Source organism: Squalius cephalus (genome assembly GCF_949319135.1).
Source record: "Squalius cephalus genome assembly, chromosome: 12".
NCBI classification, from domain to species: Eukaryota; Metazoa; Chordata; class Actinopteri; order Cypriniformes; family Leuciscidae; genus Squalius; species Squalius cephalus.
The window spans coordinates 36786193-36801830 of record NC_137133.1 but is presented as its reverse complement, the minus strand read 5'-3'; the positions used below and the strand labels follow the sequence as shown (position 1 = coordinate 36801830).

General features: G+C 39.1%; 2 protein-coding genes across 2 annotated transcripts in view; both read left to right on the top strand.

Moving 5' to 3' along the window:
* Window positions 1-15638, top strand: part of LOC307168281 (GDP-L-fucose synthase-like) — a 553698-nt gene that overhangs the window by 165047 nt on the left and 373013 nt on the right. The window lies entirely within an intron of this gene.
* Window positions 1948-3804, top strand: LOC307168806 (ladderlectin-like). Its single transcript, XM_079889048.1, has 5 exons — window positions 1948-2020; window positions 2266-2360; window positions 2953-3078; window positions 3266-3377; window positions 3561-3804. Exons 1-5 carry the CDS (start codon window positions 1957-1959, stop codon window positions 3626-3628), a joined length of 465 nt encoding a protein of 154 aa, XP_079745174.1. The 5' UTR covers window positions 1948-1956; the 3' UTR covers window positions 3629-3804.

Below are 15638 nucleotides of genomic sequence, written 5' to 3'. Positions count from 1 at the left end.
TGTGTGCCATTATGTAGCCGTTTGGAATGCACTTGATGAAGGGAGCAACGAAAGACAACATAATTTCCTCATTATTTTCACCTGGGTTGTTCCCGTGACAACGCAGCATTGCTGTATAACTGTTGCAAATAAATATACATTTTATGTATTTATCTGTGTGAGTGTCTCAACTTTAAATCTTGCCGTCTTATCTTTGGACCCTGCGTTACCTAACATTTCTTATGAAACTTATTTAAACTTCACATGACAAAATTTGTACAGTGTAACTGATGTATAGATTAATACCTTTCCCTCATGTTTTTCTTCCTTTTTCCATTTATTTATTTAGTTTTCAGCTCATTGTTCTTTTCTCATTTGTATTCTGATGACACTGAAGATATTGTTAATACACCTTAGATATTGTATACAAAGTTGTATGTCATAAACATGCAATCTCTGTATGTTTTGCAAAAATAAATAAATAAATAAATAAATAAATAACATAGACATTGAGCTGTAAGCATGCCCCAGCCGGGTACGTCACTTATTGGGGTCCCCTGGAAACATTTCTGTTATGTTCTGTCTCTATTTGCAGCGCGTTTCTGTATTTGGTTGTGTTGTGAGTATTTGGAGCACACATGTGTTGTAAAACTGATGAATCTTAATTTCTTATTTCTTAATTTGCGGGTGTTTTTCTATTTGCATGTGTTTTCTTCAGTTGAGCTCTCTCAGCCACCGTACAGTACTCATAAAAGAGTAGGCAAAAAGTACTGCATGATCTACTATTTCTGGCAAGATTCTGAAGAGTGCATACTGGAGAGGATTTGTGAATGGCAGTGAAGCAACACAACATAATGACAACATGGCAGATTTAGTATGTCATCCATACTACACACATTCATACTATATAGAACATAAGTACTTATTTAAAATAAGTACTTACTCAAGAGAGTATGTGATTGTGGATGCAGCCATAGTAAGCATCGATGCTCTTGGTTTTCACAGTGCATTGTAGGACTTTTCAGGGAGCGAAAGTTTCAGTGCACTGGAAGGAGTTTTGCCATTGAGACAGACTCCCTGATCAGTGCCCTGACTATTGAACTAGGAAACTGATTGAGACGCATCTAACACTGGTGGACTCGTTAGGTCATCAAACGGTATACTGGCCAGGTTAAATATAGTTCCAGTGACAAAGCAGCCTACTGTAGCCCTAACCATGGCCGCAAACAAGTGTGCTGTTGTGCTCAGTACATCTCGTCCTGATCAACTTCTGTTGCTGTATTCCATTGGGTTTGATATAGAGTTTGATGTTCAATATTTTCATAATGTAGGTGTCACGGTCGTGACTGTAATGAAGTGCACGACGAAGGAAATACTCAAAATAAATCCTTTTATCCAATAATTAAAACAATGACCAGGAGAATAACCACAAACACAGCCACAAAACACTTAAGCACTGGCAAACCAAGGAGCTTGATTTAAAGCTTATACAAAAGAAAGTGACTATAATTTGTAATTTATACCATTTTAAATATTTAATGTGGGAAATATCCCTTATGAGCCCTTATTTAACAACTAAAATATTCAAAATACTTAAAAATAAATATTTAGTTTATTAACATTTAAATTTCTACAGGCTTATCTTATCTCATTCTCCAGTATTTGTAATTTATTTCATGTGAACAAAAGTGTACAAACCAAACAATTACATCCTGTTTCATTCTCGTGACTTTAAGTACACATTAAGTGACATTAAGTATAAAAGCAGGGCTCTTTTTGCAACTTCACAAAAACTTCCTCTGAGATTCAACTATCTGTAAATCAAGGTGAGTTTTTGAAACGGAAACCTACTGAATAACATTTTTAAAGTATCTTTGTGCTTTGTCTTTAAAATGCATTGAGAATCCACAGTGTTCAGCATATGAGTACAGACATTTAACCTTTCCTGCTTATTCATTTTAGGTTCATTTCAGGTTCATGATGGCAATGCTGAGAAGTCTAATTCTTCTTTTCATTATCTTCTCCATGGGAAATGCAGAAGGTAACCTTTACAACATTAAACATTTAATTGTAAAACCCTTATAGTTAATAGAGCATTTTTGGAAATATACAATATTCCATTTACTAATATCTGCATGATTAATGAGGGATTTAGAGTGTCAAAGTACGCTTAATTTAGGCACATAATCACACAAACATTAAATAAGCTAAAATAATACAAAATAAAAACATTCTTTGCTGTGAGTATTACAAAAGCCCTATAACATTTATGTACTGGATACACAGTTCACTTAGTTGAAAAATGCCCCTGTGGATGGACAAACTTTGGACTCCGGTGCTACAAGTACTTCCCTCAGTCGGTTAACTGGAACACAGCAGAGGTAATGTATTAGTTACAACAAGGTGATTTGGACAACTCTTTTTATTAGGTGCATTTAACTACATCTAAATAAAATAAATAAATAGTTTGGTACAATGTACTTAATGTGTTGATGTAAAACACTTTTGCTGCTATTGAGGTGGGATATGGGTTAAGGACAGGTTATTAGGGACAGGTTTGATGGTATGGTTTGGTTTAAGGGTGGGTTAAGGTGTAAGGGATGGATCAACAGTGTAATCATAGATCTAATTACAGAAATTAATTACAGCTGTATTAATTGGATGCGAAATTTTTTAAATATAAGTACAATGCAAAAACATGTATGTACACAATAAGTGCACTGAATCAAATGATTAATTTAAATGTTAGTACATATTAGTTAAAGACACTTCATATAAAGTGGGAATGGTGATTTTTTTTTTTTTTTTTAAGTAAAACTTTCTTTTCTGCAATACAGAAAACTGATACTGAGCAAATAATCAATCAGAGCAGACTTTGTTTGCAAACGACTAAAATGTAGTTTAAAAGTCACTTATGCTTTCTGCTAAAAAAGATTAGATTTTATATTGACAAAAAAAAATCTTTCTCTTCAGAAAAACTGTCAAACTCTTGGTGCGAATCTTGCATCTGTGCATAGTAAACCGGAAAATGATTTCCTGCTGAGTCTGTTGCCTTCTCCTTCCACATTTTTGTGGATTGGTGGTCATGATGGTGAACAAGTAAGTTAAAGTGTGCCCTAAAGAGACCCATTTGTTTGTCTAAACTGAATTTCTGCTTGAAACAGTACATGCAATGTTTCTAATGAAGATGGTTTGACTTCAAAGCCAAACTTAATTAGATTCTTACTTAAGTCTGACTACAGTAGTGCACTTTTTGCTTTTTGTATTCATTCTCTTCACTCATTAGGAGGGACAGTGGTTTTGGAGTGATGGAACTGTGAATGCTGACTTTACCAACTGGGGCTCTGGAGAACCTAATGGCGGTGGTTCAGAGAACTGTTTGGAGATCAACTGGCCCTGTGAGAATGCACTGTTTTTTACATTTTAATATAATTTACAATACTATAATTTAATATCATATGGTAACATGAAATGACTCATATGGATTTCACAAAGTACCTTAAGTTGAACATTCTATTTTATTTTAATTCTAACACCACTATAATGATCAGAATAACTTATTTCATTATTCCACCCTACAGCTAGCCATCTCTGGAACGATGCGTCCTGTTCACTCTCAAAGAACTATGTTTGTGTTGTGGACATGTGAGATCATATGCAGTCATCCTGCTCCACATGTACTTTGATTGTACAACATTTACTTTATCTGATCTTATATTTACAAAAATGTTATTCTGAAATCAAATCTCTTATAAACTTTAATCTCCTCTCAATATTTTCTCTGTAACACTCCTCAGTTTAATAAAAGCATTGCCAAAGCAAATCATGTGCATTGTGGACAATCAAATTAATGTATATACAAATATAAGTATATTGCATAGCAAGGTTTGAGGACATGGTTAGTGGAATGGCATTAAATGAAGTCATCATCAGGAAAGGGGTTAAAGCAAGCTGCACACAGCAGCTTCATCATTGACAAACACTAAAGATGTCTGTTTCCAACTTATAAAATATCCCATTATCTCACACAAGTGAGTACACCCCTCACATTTCAGCAAACATTTTAGTATCTTCTCAAGGGACAATACTAAAGAAATGAAACTTGGATATATTTTAGAGTAGTCAATGTGCTGCTTGTATTACTGTCCTCTGAAAATAACTCAACATGCAGCCATTATTGTCAAAATATCTGGAAACAAAAGTGAGTTTTGCGTGTGTGTGTGTGTGTGTGTGTGTGTGTGTGTGTGTGTGTGTCTCTGAACAGTTTAAGTTCAGTTCAGTTCAGGTAATCTTTATTAATTTCTCGAAGGCAACTTGGTTGCAGCATACAAGCATGTCACACAAGACAACACATACACACAATACAAGGGAAGGGGGGGAAAAACAAACAAAAAAACACATTTTTCTCACTAAAAAGAATTTTCCTTTAATATAAGAACTTTACAGCTAAGGGGATAAATGAATGTCTAAACTGATTTTTTTTACTAATAGGAGGTCTATACCAAATACCTGAAGGGAGGAGTTAAAACTCGTGATACGTGGGGTGGGAATCATCTAACAATATGCTCTGGGCTTTACCCAAAACCTGTCTGTGATATAGCTGGGCCATAGTCATCTGCTTCTTACCCGTTATTTCACTTCCCTGGTTCACAGTCCTCTCAAGACAATTCTTGTTTTTCGCATTTAGAGAATTAAACCAGCACAACAGTGAAAAAGATAACAGCAACTCAATGATCTGTTGAACATACACATCAGTGTTCTCTTACGAGAGGTCTCTCGTACTGCGTAAGTATCTTACGCTAGGGGAAAACCTCTTTTCCGCGAGATATTAAAGCCAAAAAATTATCCTTATAATTTTGTATTAATGCAAAAAGCGTTGCAGCAGCTTGCAGCATAGGCGAGACAGCTCGCGCGCCCATTGGCTGCTCTGCGGCAACTGCATCAGCCTATCGAGCGAGGCCTATTGTGACGTCAGATCCAATGAGGGCGCTTCGCGCCCACTGCGTCATGTCCCGCCGAAACGGGCGTGGCTTAGGCCTATAAATAAGGCTCGGGGGCGGCTGATATCTGATTTTTCATCTCTTCAGCGAAGCTCACGCATCGTTGGATTCCGAGAGAGAAGCCGCGCCGTCTGAAGAAGCCTTTCAGCGGGACGAGCCATCACCTGAAGCCGCTGGCCACGCCGCCTTCTACTGCCGCTCCCGCTGCGCTATCCGTCGCCTATATCCTTTTACTCTCTGTTCTGTGTGTGTGTGTTCGCTGGCGCGACACACACTCTAAAAGAGCTAGCGTCTTTTTAAAGATGCCTTCCTGCGGCTCGTGCAGAGCCTCACCTAGCGACGGGTACCGCCATGTCATCTGCGTTTCCTGCCTGGGTGAAGATCACGCATCGCGTCGCGTAAAAGCGTCACGCTCAGCGGGTCTCGGAACCTTCTCCAGCCCGCCAAAGCTCGCCGGTTCGCCCGCTTGCTTCGCCGGCTTCGGTTGAGTCGCTTCCTGATACACAGCGGCCACGGTCCGCCGCCGCTTCTATCGAGGATGCTGACTTGACAGCCGCGTCTGGAGAGGATGACACCTGCTCTCTGCTGGCACCGGACAGTGAGGATTGGGCGAGCTCTGTGGATCTTGCGCCTTCTGCTCGCAAACCTAGCAAAAGAGCTAGCATCGAGATGGAGCTGATGCGCGGCGAGCCTTGGCCTCGAGTGGTCTACGCCTGAGCTACCCTCTCACAACCGGCTGGATGGTTTCTTCCTTCCTGGGGAGCGTGCTTCGCCTGAGTCCAAACCGGCACCCTTTCTTCCTGAGTTACACGAAGAAGTTGCCAAAGCTTGGAACGCTCCCTTCTCAGCTCGAATGCGCTCTTCTGTTTCTTCTGCATTCTCCGCTGTTGACGGTGCTAAGGCAGAGGATACCATTCACTTCCGCCGGTCGAAGAGGCGATAGCAGCCCACCTTTGCCCGCCCTCTGCTGGACGGCGTGCAAAACCGCCTCTGCCCTCTAAAGCCTGCCGCATGACGTCAACACTGCTCGGTTGCGCTTTCTCCGTCGCTGGGCAGGCTGCGTCAGCGCTGCACACGATGGCCACTCTGCAGATTTTCCAGGCCGATCTCCTCCGTAAGCTGGACGAGATGGGACCAGATGCAATCTGTATGACGGAATTACGAAGCGTTTCGGACCTTGCTCTCCGCGCTACTAAGTCCGCTGCGCAGGCCATAGGACGGAACATGGCTTCTCTCACCGTTGCTGAGAGACATCTATGGCTGACGCTCTCGGAGATGTCTGAGTCTGAGCGCACCGCGTTCCTCGACGCCCCACTTTCTTCTGCTGGCTTCTTCGGATCCTCTGTCAATGACTTCATGGAGAGATTCGCCGAGGTGCAGAAAGCGTCACAGGTCTTTAAGCACTTCCTTCCGAAGCGCTCCAGTTCCGCAGCGGCGAGCGAATGGTCTCTACACCCACATACAGTCGAACTGTTGTGGGAGAGATTCGGCAGAGCAAAAGTGGACCTACTCACGTCTCACGAAAACGAGAGAGACCTCTCGTAAGAGAACGTACTCGGTTACTAACGTAACCTCGGTTCTCTCTAGAAGAGGGAACGAGTACTGCGTATCTTGCCGTGCATGCAACACACTCTGGTTCGCTTCGGCGATGAAAAACCAGATATCAGCCGCCCCCGAGCCTTATTTATAGGCCTAAGCCACGCCCGTTTCGGCGGGACATGCCGCAGTGGGCGCGAAGCGCCCTCATTGGATCTGACGTCACAATAGGCCTGGCTCGATAGGCTGATGCAGTTGCCGCAGAGCAGCCAATGGGCGCGCGAGCTGTCTCGCCTATGCTGCAAGCTGCTGCAACGCGTTTTGCATTAATACAAAATTATAAGGATAATTTTTTGGCTTCAATATCTCGCGGAAAAGAGGTTTTCCCCTAGCGTAAGATACTTACGGAGTACTCGAACAGTACCGAGTACGTTTTATCCACATTAAATGACCTTAGTTTCCGCAAGCAATATAATCTTTGCTGTATATATAAATAACTTAATACTCTGTTATTTATAGTCATACAGATAATATGACATCATTCGAAACAGTAAAATGTATATTTTTATTTGTGTACATTCAAAATGACTACAAAATAGCATGTCATTGAAAAATAAATAAAGCAACATGATGCGCTGCTTTAGCGCGTCTCGGTCTCTTTAGATCTTTCTGGCGCACACCAAAATGAACTAAAATACAGAGAATAGCCTTCTTGGCGCGCCTACTTTTGAAAGTCAACATTTAGATTATTTAACGTTAAATGCATTATATATGCCTGAGTCACTTTGGAATAAATCACAGCGTGTTTCATGATAAAACGTGACGTAGCCTATACAGTCCAGAAAATAGGCTATAGGTTATAGCAAATTCAGACCAACTGCTGGTCTACACAGAGAAAAAACTATGAGGCGCCACATAGGATTTAAATCAAACTTCGCTTATCAATACATACATAATACACGTGCATATACACCTATAAATTACTCGCATATACATGTATACTATTGGATGTTCAAAATACATATATGAAACACACGTGCACACTAATATGAAATCCATACCAATACATATTATGTTAGTAATGAATGCATACACTTGTGAATAACTTGCATATACATATAAACTTGACACACGCATACACCTATAAATACTCACATATACATATAAACTTCCATGCATATAAACCTATAAACACTCGCATATACAGTGCTATGCATAAGTTTAGACACCCATACTAAAGTTGACTAAAAAGAGGAATAAAAAATCATCTTTTGGAAACTGAACTTAATGCCTTAATTTAAAAAATTAGGAAAAATCCAACCTTTAAGGACACCAATTTTCTTTGTGAATGAATAATGTATCGTAAATAAATAAATGTTCTTCCTTAAAATACAGGGTGCATAAGTTTGGACACCCCTATGTTAAATTCCCATAGGGGCAGGCAGATTTTTATTTTTAAAGGCCAGTTACTTCATGGATCCAGGATACTATGCATCCTGATAAAGTTCCCTTGGCCTTTGGAATTAAAATAGCCCCACATCATCACATAGCCTTCACCATACCTAGAGATTGGCATGGTTTTATTTCAGTTAGCCTAATAGCTGGTTTGATTTGCATTGAGAGATGATCTTATGGAAAGTACCCCATGCCAATCTCTAGGTATGGTGAAGGCTATGTGATGATGTGGGGCTATTTTAATTCCAAAGGCCAAGGGAACTTTATCAGGATGCATAGTATCCTAAAAAAATTTTTTTTTTAAATACTTAAAAATAAAAATCTGCCTGCCTCTATGGGAATTTAACATAGGGGTGTCCAAACTTATGCACCCTGTATTTTAAGGAAGAACATTTATTTATTTACGATACATTATTCATTCACAAAGAAAATTGGTGTCCTTAAAGGTTGGATTTTTCCTAATTTTTTTAATTAAGGCATTAAGTTCAATTTCCAAAAGATGATTTTTTATTCCTCTTTTTAGTCAACTTTAGCATGGGTGTCTAAACTTATGCATAGCACTGTACATAGGCAATAAACTTCCATGCATATACACCTATAAACACTCGCAAATACATATAAACTTCCATGCATATACACCTATAAACACTCGCACATACATATAAACTTCCATGCATATACACCTATAAACACTCGCACATACATATAAACTTCCATGCATATAGCCTACACCTATAAACACTCGCACATACATATAAACTTTCATGCATATACACCAATAAACACTCGCACATACATATAAACTTCCATACACCTATAAACACTCGCATATACATATAAACTTCCATGCATATACACCTATAAACACTCGCATGTACATATAAACTCGATGCGCGCATACACATCCATAAAACACTCGCGCATACATATAAAATAAAACGTGGATGTGTGCTTTAGTTGTGTATATATGTATATGCGAGTGATTTCATATGTGGATGTGCATGAACTTTTCAGTGTAAAAGGAAGGCATTTCAGTGTAAAAGGAAGTCATTTGTGCGTACACGGAATTAACCTGCCTTTTTGATAGTTTGTTTTCCAATTTGAAATGAAATAAGCATAAACGAGAAAACGGCCCCTTTATTCGTTTTTTTCGTTAAAAAAAAAAAAGCCTAAAGCCTCTTACGTTGTTGATTTATATTTCAAACAAGAATTCGACAGTTGCTCGCAATGTTTTTCTTACAAAAAAACCTCATCATTTTGCAGGACAATTGTCTATTACAGTATAGGCTACAACACAGATAGAAGGGTGCCAATAATTCTGTGGTGATATACAACATGCTTTAAGAAAAGTTTATTTCCATCACACTGTAAAGTGTTTTTAGATATTACATATAGATTACATATACCAAAGATTTTACATATAAACTGGGTCAGCATACTGTTAATTACAGTTAGTACTAGGGATGCCACAATTCTCAATATAATATTGAACCGTTCGGTACGACATCCACGGTTCAATACGCACTTGTGAATTGCGGTTTTTTCGGTTTTACGTTTAAATAATTTATGTGCGTTTTATTTATCTCCGAATTGACTGTTTGTGTGTGCCTGTAAGTCTACAAGCTGATAAGGAAATTCCCCGCGAGTAAATATTCAATATGCTCTAAATTTAGGGGGCGCTTAACCATCATTCCACACTTTAACATGGCGAGCGGCGGTGAAGTGAGGCTACAGTACGAGGAAGCGCCGGCGTCTTTCAAATCCGTGGTGTGGGGACATTTCGGTTTTGCCGTTGAGTATAGTGCCGAGGAAGATAAACAATAAACGGTAAACAATAAAAATAACTGTGTGCAAGCATTGTTTTACACGTGTAGCCTACTCAAACGGAAACACTTCCAACATGACTGCACATCAGCGGCGCCATCACCCAATATCACTGTCTGAAGAAGCCACAAATATGTTTATTTGAAATGGTCAATTTAAAGAGGTCGCACACCGGACGCGCAGCGCCACGTCTTTTAAATTCGAACACATTATTCTCTATGAGTGTACGTAGCGCTACACACACCGTCGGCGCCTTTCGGCTCAGGAACGTGTTCAAAATCCTGCCGCGCCACAGAATGCCATCTATATAGTTTTACATTAAATGTACATTTATTTGTCTCAAATCGTCGTTAATGTATATACTGACTTCACCCTGTGCTGCAATATACATTTAGTTTTACATTCATTCACAGAAATCAGCTGCTTGAATGAAAATTGCTGATGTTATCGGATTTTCAGGTGATATTGTCAATTCATTCAGTTAACGGACGCTCTGAGGTAAAGAGATGTCAGTGTTAATTGTATATTATACAATACACTAAGAACTAGTGGACTTTGCTTAGCTTATAAGTAAAATAAAGGAGTATTGCAATAAATCGTTTTTATTTTTTTCTCCTTAACCTCTTACTGTTCCTATTGCCTAAGCACAGAATAACAAAAAAAACACTATTATGTGTCAAGCCATCAGAACCGAACCGAACCGTAAACCGTGGTTAAAAAACCGAGGTATGTATTGAACCGTGGGCTAACTGTATTGTTGCATCCCTAGTTAGTACCATGGGAAGTAGGGGTGCTGATGTGACCCCTGGAGTGGAGCCCATGAAGAAATATGGTTGGGGATAAAAGTTCACACAAACAAAACCAAAAAAACTGTGGTGTTTAGCCTATAGGCATACATATTACATGTGTTTGTTTTTATTTATGCAGTATTATAAAATACCCATATTATAACAAATAAATATATTTGGAAATTGCCCTTTAAAACGAAAGCTCAGTTTGTGGTTCACAATTATTTGATTAAAAACAACAAAAACAATAAAACAAAGACAAAGTCACTTATATTAAACACTTTTTTATTGATTTTTTTGTTAATAGAAGTTATATCTAGCACCTTTAATTGCCTTCGCTATCGTCCTGTCAATCATCTGTCTCATTCTCGCGGGTCGCGGATATGATTACAGTTTCAGTAAAACTGTATTTCACCATCATCGGTACCCACCCTCAGCCGATTGGCATTACAGTATTTGCAATCACCATCCCGTGTCAAAACGGAGCGTCTAAAAGAAAAGTTCTGACTGCTGACTGAACATTGGTCAGTGAGCCTCTCCCGCTCGGCGCTGTGAAGCGCAGCTTCACCACACAGATTTAGCACCCGAGAAGCGCCGTTCCGTCAACAAAACCAACGTGACTAACTAGCTAGTAGCGAATGTGATTCGTGATCATGGCTGACTTTGAGGAATTGTAACAGGATTTTTATTTGGTATCAAACCAAGATCCAGAACCATATCGTTTTGAGCCAGAATACACAGACGAGGAGTTACAAACTTTGGAAGCTGATATAGACAAGATGCCGAACAGACTGAGGTTGAGGGGAGAATCAGAACGAGAGTAACGTTATCCTACTATTTCACAAACAAGGTCACTGTTTCTCAAAAATGAAAACTGCCCATCACCCCCTCCAATTCATTAGCAAGTTGAAGGCTACAGTCCTGAAAGTTACCTTTAGCGCCGCTTAGGCTATTTGTTATACTGGGGCGATAGAGCGCGTTTGTGACAGCCTGGTACAGCTTTTCCTCGGCTAGTCGTTCTGGCGTCTCTGTAGTGGTTAAACATGAGATATAATTCGTCTTGTCTATATCTAACGGGCGATTTTTGGTCTCGTGAATGTATAATTTGTTCCCTGGGCAATCGTTTTGGCTGTGGGGAAGTTTCATAACTTTATAAGCTATTTAACTTTACCGTTGTATGGTTAGACTAGAGCGCTGACTTTGTATGTTTGACTGAATTGTTTGCTTTATTTGTATAGCTTCTTGTACCTTTTACTTATACTTTTATAATGACTAATATTGATAAAAGTGAAATTTAACAAAAAGAGACTGGGTTGAGTTTTGTCATTTTAAATTTTAACACAACGAAGATGATCTGTAAAGTTGTTTACTGCAAAATCTGTTGTTTAGTACAAATGCATATATTGCCTGGACCATATTAAAATGTTTAATATTTTTATATTATATTTAAAACGAAAAGAGGCAGGTTTGTGTTTTATATTTTGTTTTGTTATAAATAGGCAAACGTTATGTGCAGTGAATATAATCAATACGCGTTGCCTGAACCACATTTGTGTGGCAATAATGTTTAAGAATTCTTTAAATGAAAACGAAAAGAGTTAGTATGGTGTTTTATAACATATTTCGTTGCCTAAAATATACACAGAGATAACCTGAGTAGCAGATCGAGCTGAGTAAGGCGCGCTGCATCAGAAGGTGGGCGGGGTTAGGATTTCCCATGATTTTCCAAGATGGCGCCACCCATACCCCCCATAAACGGCTTCAAAACCGTTCTTCAGAAAGTCTATGGGTGACGTCACAGACGCTTTGTCCATATTTTTTACAGTCTATGAGGAGGACCAAGAGGAGGAGGAAGCCATGCAAGAGAAACAAAAAAGGACAAAACATGCTACTTTCTGTCAGGACTTTAGTATTTGAAATGAAAAATTGATTTTAAAAAAATAATAAAGAATAAGAAGTGTATATGTTGTAAATCTGTTTTGAAATAAGTTGTTTTTCAAATAAAGGTTTTCCAAGTGATGTCAGATTGTGTGTGTACATGTGTTTTTTATTGTACTTACCCTGTAACTACATAAGAAGCACCACTTTAATTTACAGCCCACAACGTCATACTTACCCTGTAACTACATGGAATACTTACAGTCTAAATAATTTGCCTAAATAATTTGTTATTTTCCTGGTTGTTACCCCTTTATTCCCAAAACTTTACATATTATTCCCCTATACTTACACGTACGTACTTTATAGGTACACTGTAATTACCGAAAGTTACACTGTACTTTCATTTTAATTACGCAGTACTTTCTGGGCTGTAATCTAAAGCGCTACCAAAACTCTTATACAAGGACTTCTTTTATGATGCATTTTGAAGCTCAACAGCAATCTGTAAAGTCTTTTGTGCTCCACAGAACAGAGATGGTAAAAACTGAAGATGTTCACAGTTATTGTGTGTGAAAGGATACAATCACGTCACCTTTGAACTCCATTGCTTCAACCACAGCGTCCACGGCGTCCTTTATGGACAACTCATCCTCCTCTCCGACTAGAGAGAAAAAAAGACAAAGATAAACAAATTTACTTAACCCTTGTGTGGTGTTCACAACTCAATTTCCCCCGTGATGTTCCTGGTCAAAAATGACCAGACTACAAAAAATAGCTTATAAATCTCTCTTTATACTATATTTTCACCCAATATTGGATTCAATCTTTTTGTCAACTTGTTCTTTTTTAATTAGGACTGGTTTTATATTTCTATTTGCATCTGATTAATCGTAGGCCTCATTTATTTGATAGTAGGCATCTCATTTTTAACATTATTTTTGAATAATTTTGGAAATATTAAATAAAATCTGAAGAAAATTGGCACTGTAGATCACACTAGTTTTTTGAAAAACTTTTATTTTGTACAGTATGACACAATGTCACTCTTGTGGTGTTCCCGGTCAAAAATGGCCGAACAGTGTAAAGTTTCAGTCCAATGCGATAACATTAACTAGTATTTTCGGGAAAAAGAAAATCTTCTCCGGGTCAAATGACCCGAACACAACGTGAGGGTTAAACAGGCTGGCGCACACATTCAAATTGCAAAACAAGTTAACAGCCAGTTTAAAAGGTCCTAAAGATATGTTTTAATCAATCGACACCAGGGGTGTACCGGTACACTGAAGTCAGGGTTCGGTGAGTACCTCGGTGTTTGGGTCACGGTTCGATACGAGTTCAGTCATTTATATGTTCACCCACCGCACCCCAAGATTGTTGAGTGCTTACAATAAAAAAACAATAAATTGTTAATTTGTTACTCTAATTGATAGATTGTGCAATTGCCTGCGCTGTCATTTTCTTTGCGCGTGAGTGATCATTAACATGCGGTGACAATGGCGGATACACAAAGTTCAATATCACAATATTTCAAGAAATTTTTTATATTATTCACTTGTTAAGTAGGTTTCTGGACTGTATTAACTAGTTCTGACTTAATTGGGATCATCACGGGCCATCGGTAAGAATGCACGAAAGTCCAAAAGTCCAATCACTGTTTTTAATCGTAGTTTCAAGCCATCAACATACTTGGTGCAGTGCATGCACAGATGCACGTGATATTAAGGGTGTGTTAGTGTGGTTTCTATAATAAAAACAGAAATATAAATAATCAGTTTACAGTAATAAATGATAAACATTCTACTCAAAAAGAATAAACGCGTGAAGATACATGGCTATAAAATGTAAACAATTGACTATAAATATACACGTGACTATCGTCTTATAACCATCTCTCAATCGAGTGTAATCTTCACAATCCACATAAATATGGCTCAATAACATCTGTAAAGTGTAAACACTAAAGTAAACACATGGAAAATATGAGTCGTTATCATTATTTCATGTGGTGGCCAGAAGGAAACAGTCCATCACAACGTAGCACAGTCACCTGCACCACAGCACCATGGAGAGCACCATCAGAGGGCACAAGGTCTGGGTGAAACAGTGGTGTTCAGGACCAAGGACAGCTCTAACACAGGTGTGCAGCATTCCCATCTGACAGGCAGCTTCAGCTGCAGGCTGTTGGGCCCAATTAGTGATCACATAAAAGTGAACAAAGAAGCCACAGTAGGGAGAGAAGCAGGGGAAGAGGACAGACACAGTGTTGGATGCATTCAAGCCCAGCCAGCCCAACTACCCTCTTGAAGATAGAGGCTTAATTGACGGCGTGAGTAAAGTGAATCTCCTTAACTAATCCTACACCTCTTCTGCCTCTTTTCCAGAAGTAAATTGATGCAAAAAGGAGAAACCCGAGAAAGAAGTACCTAAGTTCAAGTTTTCTCCCCTTTACCCTTAACCCTGCTTTATGACAAATAAAGAACTTTAAGTTTTGCTCCAGTGAAGTTCGGCCTGGTGAATGATTTACTTTGAACTCCAGAGCTAACCCTCTCAGCCTTGTGTGTGAAGTTTACATTCACTTATACAGCGCGCATCGGAACACACGTGCAAAGATAATGCACACAGTCATACCGCTAACATTAGCTTCACGGAAATCCGAAAACACTCGACATCAGAACGTTTCAACACATAATACAACAAATAGCAATATACACAAGATTAAAGATGGTATATGTGGAAATTAAACTTACTGTCAAAGTTACGCACACTCATTTATGGCTTGAATACACGCGAGCCCTCCACAGCTTTCAAGCGAAACATAACCAGCTGCGTCAAACTCTGGGGGTGGGACTAACTTACGACTGTCAATCATTCACAACCCACCAATAAGAATTAACTTAGTAAGCCTTTTCAACAGCCGCCCCAATTTACGTTGTAAATTCTACTTTAGAAAAGGCTTATGAGTCTTTGTTATCATCAGGTAGTGGTGGCAAACAGATAAGTTTACCCACTGGTCGGATGTATTTCCGACCCTGCACTTGTACCTCAGCAGTTCTGATTTTCCCATCAGCACCGGGTACTGTGGCTGAGACCTTACCCACTGGCCAGAGGGCTCGAGGCAATTGGTGATCCACTATCATCACTACTGTCCCAGTCTTTAGATCTTTGCCAGTCTCAG

What these genes read in the sequence shown, in the direction of transcription:
- LOC307168806 (XM_079889048.1), top strand. Translation starts at nt 1,957, where the DNA reads ATGATGGCAATGCTGAGAAGTCTAATTCTTCTTTTCATTATCTTCTCC. An exon ending in CTCCATGGGAAATGCAGAAG is followed by an intron (nt 2,021 to 2,265) that starts GTAACCTTTACA and finishes CTGGATACACAG; the next exon opens with TTCACTTAGTTGAAAAATGC. An exon ending in TTTGGAGATCAACTGGCCCT is followed by an intron (nt 3,378 to 3,560) that starts GTGAGAATGCAC and finishes TCCACCCTACAG; the next exon opens with CTAGCCATCTCTGGAACGAT.